This window comes from Balaenoptera musculus, chromosome 2 (genome assembly GCF_009873245.2).
Source record: "Balaenoptera musculus isolate JJ_BM4_2016_0621 chromosome 2, mBalMus1.pri.v3, whole genome shotgun sequence".
NCBI lineage: Eukaryota > Metazoa > Chordata > Mammalia > Artiodactyla > Balaenopteridae > Balaenoptera > Balaenoptera musculus.
The window spans coordinates 59,566,608-59,582,625 of NC_045786.1; the positions used below are offsets into that span (position 1 = coordinate 59,566,608).

General features: G+C 60.6%; 1 protein-coding gene across 1 annotated transcript in view; it reads left to right on the top strand.

Moving 5' to 3' along the window:
- CSPG4 (chondroitin sulfate proteoglycan 4) overlaps positions 1-15,412 on the top strand; it is a 35,701-nt gene extending 20,289 nt beyond the window's left edge. Inside the window, exons 3-10 of the mRNA XM_036843502.1 lie at positions 487-4,014; positions 5,376-5,858; positions 6,191-6,367; positions 7,954-8,152; positions 8,232-8,366; positions 8,466-8,632; positions 12,165-12,348; positions 12,669-15,412. Coding sequence (XP_036699397.1) covers positions 487-4,014; positions 5,376-5,858; positions 6,191-6,367; positions 7,954-8,152; positions 8,232-8,366; positions 8,466-8,632; positions 12,165-12,348; positions 12,669-14,503 — 6,708 coding nt within the window. The 3' untranslated portion in view covers positions 14,504-15,412. The remainder of the gene's footprint in view (positions 1-486; positions 4,015-5,375; positions 5,859-6,190; positions 6,368-7,953; positions 8,153-8,231; positions 8,367-8,465; positions 8,633-12,164; positions 12,349-12,668) is intronic.
- The last annotated feature ends 606 nt before the right edge of the window (positions 15,413-16,018 follow it).

A 16,018-nucleotide genomic window follows, 5' to 3' on the forward strand; every position in this document is an offset into this window, starting at 1 on the left:
GCATCTGACTAGGCTCCCCGTTCCTGAACAGTGAGCCTGGCTGCCTCAGTGACCCCACGGTGTTTTGCTCTACTTAGGGGGACTCATCAGGGGATTCCCAGGTGCCCATTATGCCAGGGGAAGAATCTTCTGTATTCCAAGGTGATTTTTCTAGCACCTCTCACCCAAGGAAAGAGGGGAGACATAAAACAATTTAGGCTGAATCTCTAGGAAAGCATCTTGCTGTATGAGAGGTCTGTGTGGGCAGGGACCACATCGGATTCACATCGGGGTCCCCTGAGCCCATCCAGGCCTGGCACAGAGATCACTTTGGTGAGTGTTTGGGGATGCATAAAGAGATGGCAGGAAAGGGAGAGGAGTGGCATGAGAAGCCTTTGTCCTAGGCCCTCTGGGGACCCCAAGTGTAGGGGACCAGTTATGCTTTTACTGCAGAAGTGATGGATTCAGTGTGCCTCCCCCATCCCCCATTCCCCCGTCTCTCCTCAGGTCAGATTTATCCTGGGCCAGGAGGAGGTGAGGATGCAGACCCTGGCAGAGACACTGCTGAGCGACTCCATTCCCCACACTGTGGGGCTGACCGTGTCAGACAGCTGGGCCTTGTTGTCAGTCGATGGGCTCCTGAATGTCTCCGCCCAAGTCCAGCAGGCCCCCCTGGAGGTCCCCTATGGGCTCTTCCTGGGGGGCACCGGGAACCTTGGCCTGCCCTACCTGAGCAGAGCCAGCCGACCCCTGCGGGGTTGCCTCCACACAGCCACCCTCAATGGCCGCAGCCTCCTCCGGCCACTGACCCCAGACGTACCTGAGGGCTGTGCTGAGGAGTTCTCTGCCGGTGATGACGTGCCCATGGGCTTCTCTGGGCCCCACTCACTGGCTGCCTTCCCTGCCTGGGGCACTCGGGATGAAGGCACCCTGGAGTTTACACTCACCACACGGAGCTGGCAGGCGCCCCTGGCCTTCCAGGCAGGGGGCCGGCATGGGGACTTCATCTACGTGGACATATTTGAGGGCCACCTGCGGGCTGTGGTGGAGAAGGGCCAGGGCACCGTATTGCTCCACAACAGTGTGCCTGTGGCCGATGGGCAGCCCCACGAGGTCAGTGTCCACGTGGATGCTCACAGGCTGGAAATCTCCGTGGACCAGTACCCCACACGTACTTCCAACCGTGGGGTCCTTAGCTACCTAGAGCCACGAGGCAGTCTCCTCCTTGGGGGGCTGGATGCAGAGGGCTCTCGCCATCTCCGGGAACACCGCCTGGGCCTGGCTGTCAACGTCTCCCTGCTGGGCTGCCTGGAGGATCTCAGCATCAATGGTCAGAGGTGGGGGCTCCGGGAAGCCTTGCTGACTCGCAACATGGCGGCCGGCTGCAGGCTAGAGGAGGACGAGTACGAGGAGGACGCCTATGGCCCATACGAAGCTTTCTCCACCCTGGCACCCGAGGCTTGGCCGGCCATGGAGCTGCCTGAGCCCTGCGCCCCTGAACCGGGGCTGCCTCCGATCTTTGCCAATTTCACCCAGCTGCTGACCGTCCGCCCACTGGTGGTGGCTGAGGGCGGCACAGCCTGGCTGGAGTGGCGGCACGTGCAGCCCACGCTGGATCTGAGCGAGGCCGAGCTGCGCAAATCCCAGGTGCTGTTCAGCGTGAGCCGCGGGGCCCGCCACGGCGAGCTAGAGCTGGACATCCCGGGTGCCCAGGCACGGAAAATGTTCACCCTCCTGGACGTGGTGAACCGCAAGGCCCGCTTCGTCCACGATGGCTCCGAGGACACCTCCGACCAGCTGGTGCTCGAGGTGTCGGTGACAGCTCGGGGGCCCGTGCCCTCCTGCCTTCGGAGGGGCCAAACTTACATCCTGCCCATTCAGATAAACCCCGTCAACGACCCGCCCCGCGTCGTCTTCCCGCAAGGCAGCCTCATGGTGATCCTGGAACACACTCAGAAGCTGCTGGGCCCGGAGGTCTTCCAGGCCGATGACCCAGACTCCGCCTGCGAGGGCCTCACCTTCCAGCTCCTCGGTGTCCCCGCCGGCCTCCCCGTGGAGCGCCAAGACCAGCCTGGGGAACCAGCGACCGAGTTCTCCTGCCGGGAGCTGGATGCGGGCAGCCTAGTGTACGTCCACCGCGGCGGGCCCGCCCCGGACCTGACGTTCCGGGTCAGCGACGGGCTGCAAGCCAGCCCGCCGGTCACGCTGAAGGTGGTGGCCATCCGGCCGGCCATTCGGGTCCGCCACAACACAGGGCTGCGCCTGGCCCAGGGCTCCACCGCACCTGTCTTGCCCTCCAACCTGTCGGTTGAGACAAATGCTGTGGGGCAGGACGTGAGCGTGCTGTTCCGACTCACCGGGGCCCTGCAGTTCGGGGAGCTGCAGAAGCAGGGGGCGGGCGGGGCGGAGGGCACCGAGTGGCGGGCCACACAGGCCTTCCACCAGCGGGACGTGGAGCAGGGCCGCGTGAGGTACCTGAGCACCGACCCGCAGCACCGCGCCGAGGACACCGTGGAGAACGTGGCCCTGGAGGTGCAGGTGGGCCAGGAGACCCTGAGCAATCTGTCCTTCCCGGTGACAGTCCAGAGAGCCACCGTGTGGCTGCTGCGGCTGGAGCCTCTGCACCCCCAGAACGCCCAGCAGGAGGCCATCACCACAGCCCACCTGGAAGCCACCCTGGAGGAGGCAGGCCCGAACCCCACCACCTTCCACTATGAGGTGGTTCAGGCCCCCAGGAAGGGTAATCTTCAGCTACAGGGCACGCGGCTGTCAGACGGTCAGAGCTTCACCCAGGATGACCTGCGGACTGGCCAGTTGACTTATGGGGCCACAGCACGTGCCTCAGAGGCAGTCGAGGACTCCTTCCGTTTCCGGGTCACAGCCCCGCCACACTTCTCCCCACTCTACACCTTCCCCATCCACATCGGTGGTGATCCGGACGCCCCTGTCCTCACCAACGTCCTCCTCTCAGTGCCTGAGGGCGGCGAGGGCGTCCTCTCTGCTGATCACCTCTTTGTCAAGAGTCTCAACAGTGCCAGCTACCTCTATGAGGTCATGGAGCGGCCCCGCCACGGCAGGTTGGTGTGGCAGGGGGCACAGGACAGTGTCACCGTGGTGACTTCCTTCACCAATGAGGACCTGCTGCACGGCCGGCTGGTCTACCAGCATGACGACTCTGAGACCACGGAAGATGACATTCCCTTTGTGGCTACCCGCCAGGGCGAGGGCAGTGGTGACGTGGCCTGGGAGGAGGTACGAGGTGTCTTCCGGGTGGCCATCCAGCCCGTGAATGACCACGCCCCTGTGCAGACCATCAGCCGCGTCTTCCACGTGGCCCGCGGTGGGCAGCGGCTGCTGACCACCGACGACATGGCCTTCAGCGATGCTGACTCCGGCTTTGCTGATGCTCAGCTGGTGCTGACCCGCAAGGACCTCCTCTTCGGCAGCATCGTGGCTGTAGATGAGCCCACTCGGCCCATCTACCGCTTCACCCAGGAGGACCTCAGGAAGAGGCGGGTCCTGTTCGTGCACTCGGGGGCCGACCGCGGCTGGATCCAGCTGCAGGTGTCCGATGGGCAGCACCAGGCCACAGCGCTGCTCGAAGTGCAGGCCTCGGAGCCCTACCTCCGTGTGGCCAACGGCTCCAGCCTTGTGGTCCCTCAAGGAGGCCAGGGCACCATCGACACAGCTGTGCTCCACCTGGACACCAACCTAGATATCCGCGGTGGGGATGAGGTCCACTACCATGTCACAGCCGGCCCACACTGGGGGCGGCTGCTCCGGGACGGCCAGCCAGTCACAACCTTCTCCCAGCAGGACCTGCTGGATGGGGCCATTCTCTACAGCCACAACGGCAGCCTCAGCCCCCGTGATACCCTGGCCTTCTCTGTGGAGGCAGGGCCTGTGCACACAGATGCCGCCCTACAAGTGACCATTGCCCTAGAGGGGCCACTGGCCCCACTGCACCTGGTCCAGAACAAGAAGATCTATGTCTTCCAGGGGGAGGCGGCTGAGATCAGAAGAGACCAGCTGGAGGTAAAGGGCTGAGGGCGTGAGCAGGGGTATGGGCCAGGTAAAGGGGATCCTTCCCTCCAGCCTTCATGCCATGCGTGCTTGGATGGTTTGGGATGTGCCTGTGGTGGCTTCTGGGCCAGTGTGTGTATGTGCCTTAAGTATGTAACTGTACATGTGCATGTTGGGTGCCTGAGGGTTTCTGGGGAGTTTATTGTACATACGGCTGCCTGTGGGTTGCGTGTTCCTCCACATGTCATGTGCACACATGTACATGCTGTGGCCAACCATTCAAATTCCTGGGCCCCACCCAGACCATAGACTCTGATGTGGAGCCTGAGAATCTGTATTCGAACAAGAGTAGGCTCTCTGGAGGGTTTTAACAGGTACAAACTTTGAGGACTATAGGCCTTGAAGACAGGCTTGGTTGCCCCCACCGCCCAGCTGCCACGTCCTCAGTTCTTTTTTTTTCTTTTTTTTAATATTTATTTATTTATTTATTTTTATTTTTGGCTGCATCGGGTCTTAGTTGAGGCACGCAGGACCTTTGCTGCGGCTCGCGGGCTTAGTTGCCCCGAGGCATGTGAGATCTTAGCTCCCCGACGAGGGATCAAACCCACGTCCTCTGCATTGGAAGGTGGATTCTTAACCACTGGACCACCAGGGAAGTTCCCCATGTCCTCAGTTCTTTTCCTAGACCTCAGACCAGGCCTCAGGGTCTGGAGAGGGCTGCTGACCACCCAGGAACCTCACAGAGCAACCGCAGGCCATCCAGCAGACCCATTGCCTTGCTGTGCAACCTCACACCAGTTGCTTGCCCTCTCTGGGCCTTATTCTCTTACACTGCCAACTTCTGAGCCTCTTGTGGTTCTGGCTGTCTGGACTTCAGGGCAGACTGTGACTAAACATGTCTGGTGTCGGGAAGTCTTCTGCCGGGAGAAGGCAGCATTTGAGCCAGGCTTTGAAGAGTCTGGGACTTAACAGCAGAGAACTAAGGGACAGTATTCCAGGCAGAGAGACAGAACAGGAATGTGAGTTTGGGGGTGGTGTATAGCCTTTTATGGCTGGACCATCAGATGAGGGAGCACCTTTCCTCCAGGCCCTGGACTGGACCAGGGTCTGCAAGCTGCCTAGGGCCTGTACTGTAGGAATGTGTCGCTGAGAAGGATGGGGCGCCCTCTTGTGGCAGTAGCATGGCAGGGGCAGTCAGTGTGTGTGTGTGTGCACGTGCGTGACATATATGTGTCTCTGTCCACACATTTGTGTGTGGTGAGGCTGTATGTCCGTGTCACTGGATCTGAGGATGTGTGATTGTGTACATCGCCAAGGGAGTGTGTACCTCAGAGGCTTCAGCAGCCTCCTTCTGTGACCCCTCTCATAACCAGGCAGCCCAGGAGGCAGTGCCACCGGCAGACATTGTGTTCTCAGTGAAGACCCCACCAAGCTCTGGCCACCTGGTGATGTTGTCCCACAGCGCCACGGCAGCCGAGCTGCCCAGCCTGGACCCTGTGCACAGCTTCTCCCAGGAGGCGGTGGACGCAGGCAGGGTCCTGTACCTGCACTCCCGCCCTGAGACCTGGAGCGATGTCTTCTCCCTGGATGTGTCCTCAGGCCTGGGTGCTCCCCTCGAGGGCGTCCACGTGGAGCTGGAGGTGCTGCCGGCTGCCATCCCACTGGAGGCGCTGAACTTCAGCGTCCCCGAGGGCGGCACCCGCACGCTGGCCCCTCCACTGCTCCGCATCACTGGGCCCTACTTCCCCACGCTGCCGGGCCTTGACCTGCAGGTGCTGGAGCCACCCCAGCATGGGGTCCTGCAGAGAGAGGAAGGACCTCAAGACCGGACCCTCAGCGCCTTCTCCTGGAGAGAGGTATGGTCAGGGAGGCCCAGGGTGCAGCCCAGCTCTGGGGGCATAGTCTGGGGGTATGCACAGATAGGAGGCAGGAGCCCACATTTACAGAGCACCTCATCTCATCCTCCCTCACTGGCAGAGAGAGATGAATGTCCCCATTTCCTCCACTCCTTCATTCCTTCGCTCTGGGAGAAATGATTGTCCCCATTGCCACCTGCAGAAACTGAAGCTCTGGAGGAGTCAATCTCCTCCTGCACCCAAAGGCAGGGCATGAAACGTGCTGGGCATGAGACCCACCATGGGTCTCAGGCCTGCTGGGGTCTGACCTCTAGCCCCGGGCCTGCCTGCAGGTGGAACAGCAGCTGATTCTCTATGTGCATGACGGGAGCGAGACGCTGGCAGACAGTTTCGTCCTAGTGGCTAATGCCTCAGAGATGGACCGCCAGAGCCATCCCGTGACCTTCACCATCACCGTCCTGCCTGTCAACGACCAACCCCCCGTCCTCACCACAAACACAGGCCTGCAGGTGAGAGCATTCTAGGACCACCTCCCACCTCCCCTCCCAGAGAGAGGCCAGCACATAGCTCCCCCTCTGTGAGCCTCAGTTTCCTCCTCTGTAAAATGGGGATCCTGCCACATGCCTCACTAGGTTATTGGGAAGAGAGAAGAGCGACTGCACTGAAAATAGGACACAGGTGTGGGGCTTTATTACTGGACACTTACAAGTGCAATAGACAGCCTTGTGAATGGACGTGCTTGGTCCTGCTGTCCCCTGGACTCACCCTCAGCAGGAAGCTTTTTCCACGGCTCAGGACCAGGACTCCTGAAGAAAGCTCTTTCAGACCCTTAAGGGTGGACTCCAACTGCTCTCTCCACTCCCACCACCAGCAAGTGGAGGCCACCGCCTGGCTCCCCAGTCCCCTGCCTCTTACACTACTGCAGAGTAGTGGTGCCCCCATCCAGCAGAGGTGGAAGTTGAGGCCCAGAAATGTGACAAAACTTCTCCAGGGTCACAGTAGAAGTTACTGGTGGAACAGAAAGGGTGTGGCTTGACCAGGGCCACACAGCAGGGTAGCAAATGGGCAGGACCTTGAATGCTGACTTCTAGAGTGTGGACTCTGGGTCAGCAGCAGCCATGGAAGGTTTCAAAAGAGGGCTGACTTGGGCTGTCTGTGACATGGGGCTCTGAGAATCTTTCAGGCTAAGGGCTGCCCTGGGACCACAATCAGATGGTGCTGTGTAGCACTTCAGCCACCAGGTGGTGCTGTCCACCGTATTTGTGCCAGGAGCCCTGTGCTAAAGCCTAGCGTCTATGCCTTGCCACCTTCTTTCCAGAGCTCTGGCTGAGGTCAGCCTTGGGCTGGGGGAGGGAATCCCAGGGGGCTCAGTTTCCCAGGTATGGGAGCCCCTCCCCAGTACTGCTCATAAGTTGCTGACCCAGCAGGACCTGTAACAGGACCCTTGGAACAGGAACAGGATCCTGCCCTGCTCGCAGGTGGGAGGCTTGAGGGGGGCTCCCCTTCACTCTGAGCATGGGGAGGGGCTGCCTGCCCCCAGGAAGCCTTCACCCACCTGCCTTGGGGCTCATGATTGCACTGGAAACAGCTGGGCCCCCATCCCAGTGCTGCTTCAGTGCTGCAAGACACTGGCCTCTCCAGCTCACCAAGCCTCCCACCACATCCCTCACCAGGAAAGGGAGCCCATTTCTAAGTATCCTGGGCAGACAAAAATCACGATTCCCATCGTGTGCCAGCCCCTGCCCAGACTCACCATGGAGGGTCTGAAGGGAGACCCCTGCCCTGCCAGTGAGCCACATTAAGCAGCACTTTGGGTCAGGGCTGGGGATCTCTGGGGAGGGGGTGAGAGCTGGGGTCTTCTTGGGGTTCATGAGCTGGCCTCGACGGAAAAGCAGGACTAGAGCAGATGGAGACCAGGGAGCCTGGGCTTGGGAGCCCTGGGCCAACAGGGGAAGATGAATGGGGTGGAGGGCCCTTTGTGCAGGGGAGCCCAGATGGCAGTGTGGTTGGAGCCCTGATGGTGGCCCCAGGGCCAGGGAGGAAAGAAGTGGGTAAGCTTGGTGGGGGCAGAACCTTCGCACGCTTGTATCCCCAGATGTGGGAGGGGGCCACTGTGCCCATCCCTCCGGAGGCCCTTAGGGGCACAGACAGCGACTCAGGCCCCGAGGACCTGGTCTACACCCTTGAGGAGCCCAGCAATGGACAGGTGGTGCTGCGGACAGAGCCGGGCGCCGAGGTCCACAGCTTCACCCAGGCCCAGCTCGACGGCGGGCTCGTGCTGTTCTCACACAGAGGTGGGTGCCGAGAGGTGGGGGTGCCCCGAGGATGGGCGCCGGCGTGGGCCAGTGAGACCCAACTCCACGCTTGTCCTAGGAGCCCCGGACGGAGGCTTCCGCTTCATCCTATCTGATGGCGAGCATACTTCCACTGGACACTTCTTCCGGGTGACGGCCCAGAAGCAGCTGCTCCTCTCACTGGAGGGCAGCCGGACGCTGACCATCTGCCCAGGTGGGTGTGCCATGCCAGGGGCAGGCTGCCTCCCCAGCAGTCACAGGCCTTGCCCTGCCTCCTGGTCAGAGGCTGACAGTCCCCTTTTGCCTCTCGCAGGGTCCATCCAGCCGCTCAGCAGCCAGAGCCTGAGAGCCAGTTCCAGCACAGGCATCGACCCCCACCACCTGTTCTACCGTGTGGTACGGGGCCCCCGGCTTGGCCGGCTATTCCACACCCAGCAGGGCAGCAGCGGGGAGGCCCTGGAGAATTTCACACAGGCAGAGGTAAGGTCCACCCTCTACAGCCCCCGCTTAGACTCCATCCAGCCTCGAGTGGCCCACTCTGCCCCTGGACACACATGTAGACACGGGTGCCAGCTCCAGCCTCATTGGCAGCCGCTCCCTGGGCCTGCCATGGTCCAGGCTCTGCATGCCCCGCCCTCCAGGAGCTACCAGGCTGGTAGGGCAGATGGGGCTTAGTGTTCCAGGGGGGAGGAAGAAGGATGCGGGAAGTCAGGGCTATAGGGTCCCAGGGCAGGGATCAGGTTCTGGGGCTTGGCTTCCAGAAGGAACTGCAGTTGGACCCTAGAGGGCTGGAAAAGGCACACTGCATAGGGGACCCTAGCCAACCCAGCGGCTGGTGAGGGGCAGTGTTTGGTCTGGAGGGAGTAGAGTTTGAGATAAAGGCAGCTGTTGGGCTTGTGGGCAGAGGTGTGAGCCTGGAGCTCAGGTCAAGAGCCAGCAAGAAGCAGAGTGGGTCCTGAAAGCAGACGAGCGGACAGAAGCAGCTGAGTAAGTCCAGTTGGGAGTGAAGCTGCCATCCATCCATCACGGCAGCTTCAGGACACAGCTGTCCCAGAGCACAGCAGAGGCCGCCAGTGAACACTAGAACTCTCAGCCATGGGAAGAGGCAGACCGCTAGGCTGCCTCTGCTGGGATCACAGAGCTCTCTGTGCTAACTGTGCCAGTGGGGCCAGCAGCCATCACTTAAATTAAGGCCCCTTCTAAGTGCAGGAGGTGCCAAGCATTCCAGGGCAGCCTTGGTTCTCCCTGAAGGCGGAGTGGGGCGGGGGTAGTCTTTCAGGCATGGGGAAGGAAGGAACTTTAACGAGGGTGGGAAGGTTTCTCAGGTCGCTGACATCAACATCCCCCAGGCCTGGGTTCTCTGTTCTCCCAGCTTCTTCCATTGGCCCCCTTCCTGCCCCTCCCCACAATGAAATATTGAGCAGGCTGCAGCAGCTGTGCACCCTGAATCCCTGAGAGGCTTTGTCATCCGATGCCCAGGCAGGGGGAGGGAACAGGATGAGCTCAGGCCCCTCCCCCACCCTGCAGTGCTTCCCTCACACCCCAGCAATCTGAAAGACTGGATTGAATGGCCACCAGGGGGCCAGGCTGGCAGCGCCACCCAGGGAAGCTGGGAGGAGGCTTCGTGGCAGACACACCCTCCCCACCTTGGAGAAGTGGGCAGGGCAGGACTGGGTGGTATCTGACAGTGCCACTGTGCCGCAATACTCTGAGCTGGGTAGGGCAGGGACCAGGTGTCTCCATTTTACAGATAAGGAAACTGGGGCTCACAAAGGTCAGATGACTATTCAGAGCCCATGGCTAGTAAGAAGCAAAACCGGGGCTATGCCTTCGGACGGCTAGTCCAAGATTCTTGGACCAAAGGTCACTACTGATTCCCAGAGGTCAGGGACCCCTCCCCACCTTGCCTGTGACTTACCTCATCTCCAGCCAGACACCTGCCACCCACAAGTAGCTCCTGTACCCAGGCATCCAGGCTCTCACCCCCACTCCTGAGGGTCTCCTGAGGGTCTCCGTTTCCTTCCTGCCCATCGTCACCCTGAGCCAGAGGTTACAGCTGGCAGTCCTTGTGGGCCACAGCTAGCCCACAGATGTGTTTTATTTGGCCTGCACATACATTTAATGTTTTAAAATTAGTGGTCAAGATGTGTTTTATTTGGCCTGCACATGCATTTAATATTTTAAAATTAGGGGATCTCACTCACACCAAAAAAAACCAAAACCCTGATTTCCGTTTCTTAAAAGGCCTGTGTTCCCTCTTCCGGCCATCAGCTGAAGAGCAGCTACCCCTTTGACTGGGCTCTGCTCCCCTTGTCGACCATGTAGGGCTCCCCACTTCACCACAACCCCGCTGCTCCTAGAATCTCCTGCACACTGTGACCCCGGTCGGCTTCCATCTCACTATTGCATAAGTCTTGTTTTTCTGAGAGAAGGAAAATAGTTCCCTGTGTCTCCTAAAAGGGGAAAACAGAAGATAAGCCAAGAGGACACGTTGGGATTAGAAGGGGGAGGGAACGGATTTCTTGATGGAAGTGGAGACTATTCCTTGGGGTTTAACACGCAGATGGCCCTAGAGAACAGTGGGTGTGGCTGGAGTGGAGTTGCCATGGGAGGAGTTGGAAGAGGTGAGGTCATGGGTAACGGGGTCACATGGGGTCTCTGAAGCCAAATGTTGGTGAGCCATTGCACTGTCTGAGCAAGAGAGACAGAACCTGACTTAACATTTTTACAGACTCACTCTGACTTCTGCATTAAGGACAAACTGTAGAGCGGGGTGGAGCAGGGGCCAAAGCCAGGACACAGTTAGGAGGCTCTTGTGGTAATCCAGGCCAGAGATGATGGTGTGTGAGAGGAGGAGAGGAATCAGGGGTGACTCCAGGGTGTGGGGCCTGAGCCACCGGAAGAACAGAGCTGTGCCCTCTGGAGTGGGAAGGCTGGGAGAGGCGGGGCAGGTCAGGGATTGTCTGGGACATGCTGAGTGTGAGATGTCCCTCAGACATCCTCGAGGAGCTGCCCAGGAAGCAGGTGGCTACGAGCCTGGAGTTCAGGAGAGCACAGCCCAGTCTGGAGATACAAATAAGGGGGTCCTCTCATGGCTGGCATTTGAGGACGTGAGACCCACCAAGAGCACATGGGCAGTGCCTGTAGATAGTCTCAAGGCCAAGCCACAGACATTGCGGAGAAGGGGAGGGACCAGCCAGAGCATCTGTGAAGAAGCGACTAGTGAGGTTGGAGGAAAACCAAGGGAGCAGAACTTCCTGGAAGCCATCGGGTGGGCTGGGGGAAGGAATGCTGACTTGTGTCCAGTGCCTCAGAACCAACCGCTGGGTCCAGCAGCATAGAGGCCATCGTGCCCTTGGTGACAGTAGGAGTGGAAGCCTGGGTGGAGTGCACTCGAGATAGCATGGGGGAGAGTATAGACTATTCTTTTTGGATTTTTGCTGCAAAGAAGAGCAAAAGTGCGGGAGGTGGGGCAGCAAATGTTGGTGTAAAAAGTGAAGTCAAGAGAAGTTTCTTCTGTAAGGTGGGCAGATAGCATAGTTGCGTAACGATGGGAATAATCCGTTCGGGGAGAAATTGATGCCATGGGAGAAAGACAGGAGATAGTAGAAGCAGTGTCTTCAGTAAGGAAGAGGGTAAGGGATTTCATGCAAAAGAGGAAAGACCTGCTGTCGAGAGAAGCACGGATAGAGTATTGCTTTTCCCAGGGGCTCAGAGGTTTGAGGTGACTTGCCCAAGGTGGCAGAGCTGGGATTTGACACAGGCATCTGACTCTAGAGCCTGGCTCTTCACTGTCACGTGACTGTTTTCTGGCGACCCACTGAGTTGGTGAGGGAGAGCATGGGCTACAGACATAGAGCGAGGCACAGTGGGGAGAGCCTCCAGGGAGGCTGGGCTCCGAGGGGCTGTCAGGGAGACCCAAGTGCCCAGTGCCGGTGCCAGCCTAGGTGGGGACTCCTGGCCACCATGGGCTGGACCTGCCTCTAGTCCCAGTAACGGGCTCTCCCCGCAGGTGTATGCTGGGAATGTTCTGTATGAGCATGAGATGCCCCCCGAGCCCTTCTGGGAGGCCCATGACGCCCTGGAGCTCCAGCTGTCCTCACCGCCTGCCCCCGACATGGCCGCCACCCTTGCTGTGACTGTGTCTTTTGAAGCTACCTGTCCCCAGCGCCCCAGCCACCTCTGGAAGAACAAAGGTGAACAGCATGGTGGGATGGCAACGTTGAGTGGGGGGGTGGACACTGGGAGAGGCCCAGATAGGAGGGGACACAAGGCCAAGGTCAGCAGCTCATGTCAGCTCCCAGGACCTGGTAAATTATAGGGAGGGTGGGCAGGTGGGGAGGCTTTGAGGTCAGAATGGGGGACACGATCCTGGTCCTCCTGGGACCCTGAGCCCCAACCTGGGGTACCTGGTCTGAGGGGGAAGGGACAAACCTGGCCTTGGGGACCCTGATCTGAGGGTCCATGGCTCTCCCCTCAGTGGACGGGACCTTCATAGCCTGTGTCCCACCCCCAGGTCTCTGGGTCTCGGAAGGCCAGCGAGCCGAAATCACCACAGCTGCCCTCGATGCCTCCAACTTCCTGGCCAGCGTTCCGGCACCCCAGCGCTCGGAACACGATGTGCTCTTCCAGATCACACAGTTCCCCCAGCGAGGCCAGCTGATGGTGTCCGAGGAGCCCCTCCACACCGAGCGGCCCCACTTCCTGCAGTCTGAGCTGGCCGCAGGGCAGCTGGTGTACACCCACGGCGGCGGGGGCACCCAGCAGGATGGCTTCCGCTTCCGTGCCCACCTCCAGGGGCCCGCGGGGGCCTCCGTGGCGGGACCCCAAACCTCAGAGGCTTTCGCCATCACAGTGCGGGATGTGAATGAGCAGCCGCCTCAGCCGCAAACCTCCGTCCCGCTCCGGCTCACCCGGGGCTCCCGCAGCCCCGTCTCCCGGGCCCAGCTGAGCGTGGTGGACCCAGACTCGGCTCCTGGGGAGATCGAGTACAAGGTGCAGCGGGCCCCCCACAATGGCTTCCTGAGCCTGGCAGGGGCCAGCCCGGGGCCTGTGACCTGCTTCACCCAGGCCGACGTGGATGCAGGGCGGCTGGACTTTGTGGCCAATGGGAGCAGCGTGGTGGGCATCTTCCAGCTGAGTGTGTCTGATGGGGCCAGCCCGCCCCTGCCCATGTCCCTGGCCGTGGACGTCTTGCCCTCGGCCATTGAGGTGCAGCTGCGGGCACCCCTAGAGGTGCCCCAAGCTTTAGGGCGCTCCTCCCTGAGCCGGCAGCAGCTCCGGGTGGTTTCCGATCGGGAGGAGGCGGACGCAGCCTACCGCCTCACCCAGGGGCCCCGGCATGGGCATCTCCTGGTGGGCGGGCAGCCTGCCGCAGCCTTCAGCCAGTTCCAGGTGGACCAGGGTGAAGTGGTCTTTGCTTTCACCAGCTTCTCCTCCTCTCACGACCAATTCAGCATCCTGGCACTGGCCAGGGGTGCCAACGCATCCGCCACGGTGAATGTCACCGTGAGGGCTCTGCTGCATGTGTGGACAGGTGGGCCGTGGCCCCAGGGTGCCACCCTACGCCTGGACCCCACTGTCTTAGATGCGGGCGAGCTGGCCAACCGCACAGGCAGTGTGCCGCGTTTCCGGCTCCTGGCGGGACCCCGGCACGGCCGCGTGGTCCGCGTGCCCCGGGCCAGGACAGAGCCCAGGGGCGGCCAGCTTGTGGAGCAGTTCACCCAGCAGGACCTTGAGGATGGAAGGCTGGGGCTGGAGGTGGGCAGGCCGGAGGGTAGCTCTCCTGGACCTGCAGGCGACAGTCTCACTCTGGAGCTGTGGGCAAGGGGTGTCCCTCCTGCCGTGGCCTCACTGGACTTTGCCACGGAGCCTTACAACGCAGCCCGGCCCTACAGAGTGGCCCTGCTCAGTCTGCCTGAGGCCGCTCGGACAGAAGCAGGGAAGCCGGGGAGCAGCACCCCCACTGGTGAGCCAGGCCTGGCGGCCTCCAGCCCCGTGCCCACCGTGGCCAGGGGGCACTTCCTGGGCTTTCTCGAGGCCAACATGTTCAGCATCATCGTCCCCGTGTGCCTGGTCCTCCTGCTCCTGGCACTCATCGTGCCTCTGCTCTTCTACCTCCGCAAACGCAACAAGACGGGCAAGCACGACGTCCAGGTGCTGACTGCCAAGCCCCGAAACGGCCTGGCCGGCGACACGGAGACCTTCCGCAAGATGGAGCCGGGCCAGGCCATCCCCCTCACAGCGGTGCCTGGCCAGGGGGCCCCGCCAGGGGGGCAGCCTGACCCAGAGCTGCTGCAGTTCTGCCGGACATCCAACCCTGCCCTCAAGAACGGCCAGTACTGGGTGTGAGGCCTGGCCTGGGCCCAGATGCTGATGGGGCCAGGGACAGGCTTGCTCAGGCCCCGGCCCCATTGCTCCCATGCCCTGGTGCTGTCTGAGTATCCCCAGAGCCAGAGAGCCCTGGGGACACCAGGGGTGGAGGGTGCTAAGAGGAAGCCCCAGGGGTCCAGGACCAAGTGGAGTCAAGAGCTGTAACCTCCCCAGCTCACTCTGAGCCAGGAGAACTGCAAGGGGCCAAGGGCAGAGGCAGGCTTGGTGTCAGTCCCCTGCCCTGGAGCTGGTGTGGGCTGACAAAACCAGAGCCACTTCCTAGGTGGTCAGGACTCTGGGTCCTGGGTCTGTGACCTTGGGTAAGTCACACCTGACCCAGGCTGCTAAGAAGGCAAGAAGAAAGGGAAGGGAGGGACAGATGGGGATTCCTGGATTTTCCACTCCAAGCCAGGCCTCCCCTCATCTCTGCCCCAGGATTGAGAGGAAAACTTTTTCCCTTGGTTTTTTAGGGAGACAGTATTTCCTGGAGCAGAGGGCAGGAGGAGAGAGTCCTCCCACTCTCTAGAAGGCATAAGCCAGTGGAATAATATATCCAGGGTGTAAGGTGGGTGGGTTGCTCTGGGATGGGTTTATTTAAGGGGCATTGCAAGGAAGCTATTTAACATGGTGCTGAGCTAGCCCAGACTGGTGGAGCCCCTGGGGTGAGGAATAGAGGAGGGTCTGAAGCCAGCTCATTCCCAGGGCCCCACCTTGATGGGCTGATGGCTAGACAAGCATGGGTCTGTGGCCCCAGAGTAGGCTGGGCTGGGGAGCGTGCAGGGTCTCAGGCCATGGGCCCCTGCGGTGCCTGTGCTCCCCTGAGGGCTGGGGCGGGTACTTGGGGGCACTCAGCTCCATGGGGCCTGGATAAATGGTGCTTCTGGATAAGAGGTTCTGGACAGCTGTGTGTTGTTTGTCTGACCGTGCACTGGGCCCTTGGCCACACTAGCCTGCACTCCACCAGTGTAGGCCATCCCGCCAGACCTCAGCCACCAGGAGAGATGGGGCCCGAATTCCCACTTGTGGCCACCCTGCGCGGCTTGCAGGATCTCAGTTTCCTGACCAGGAATTGAACCCGGGCCACGGCAGTGAAAGCCTGGAATCCTAACCACTAGGCCACCAGGGTCTGTTCCTCTCCATCCATCTCTCAAGAGGTTGGAGCAGCAAAGATGAGGAGAGAGGGGGACTTGGGGATCCCAAGGCTGGGGGCAGAGGGGGACCACCAGAGGTGCCTTCCCTCAGCTCCCTGGAGATTTTCACAAGGAAGATTTCTGCTGGTCTTTACCCTTCCAACAAGAGGACCAAGAGTGCTGCTTCTCAAAGGCAGAGCAAGCAGCAAGGGTTCTGAAAAGTCAGCTGTCCCTGTACATGGCCCAAGAGTCCATCGTGTGGTCGGCGATGGATCCGAGACACAGCATCCTCAGAAGGCCCTCGATGAGTTGCCGAGGAGCCACCACTCTCTGGTCCTTTCCCTCCAGAGGGTTTCCCAGGGTC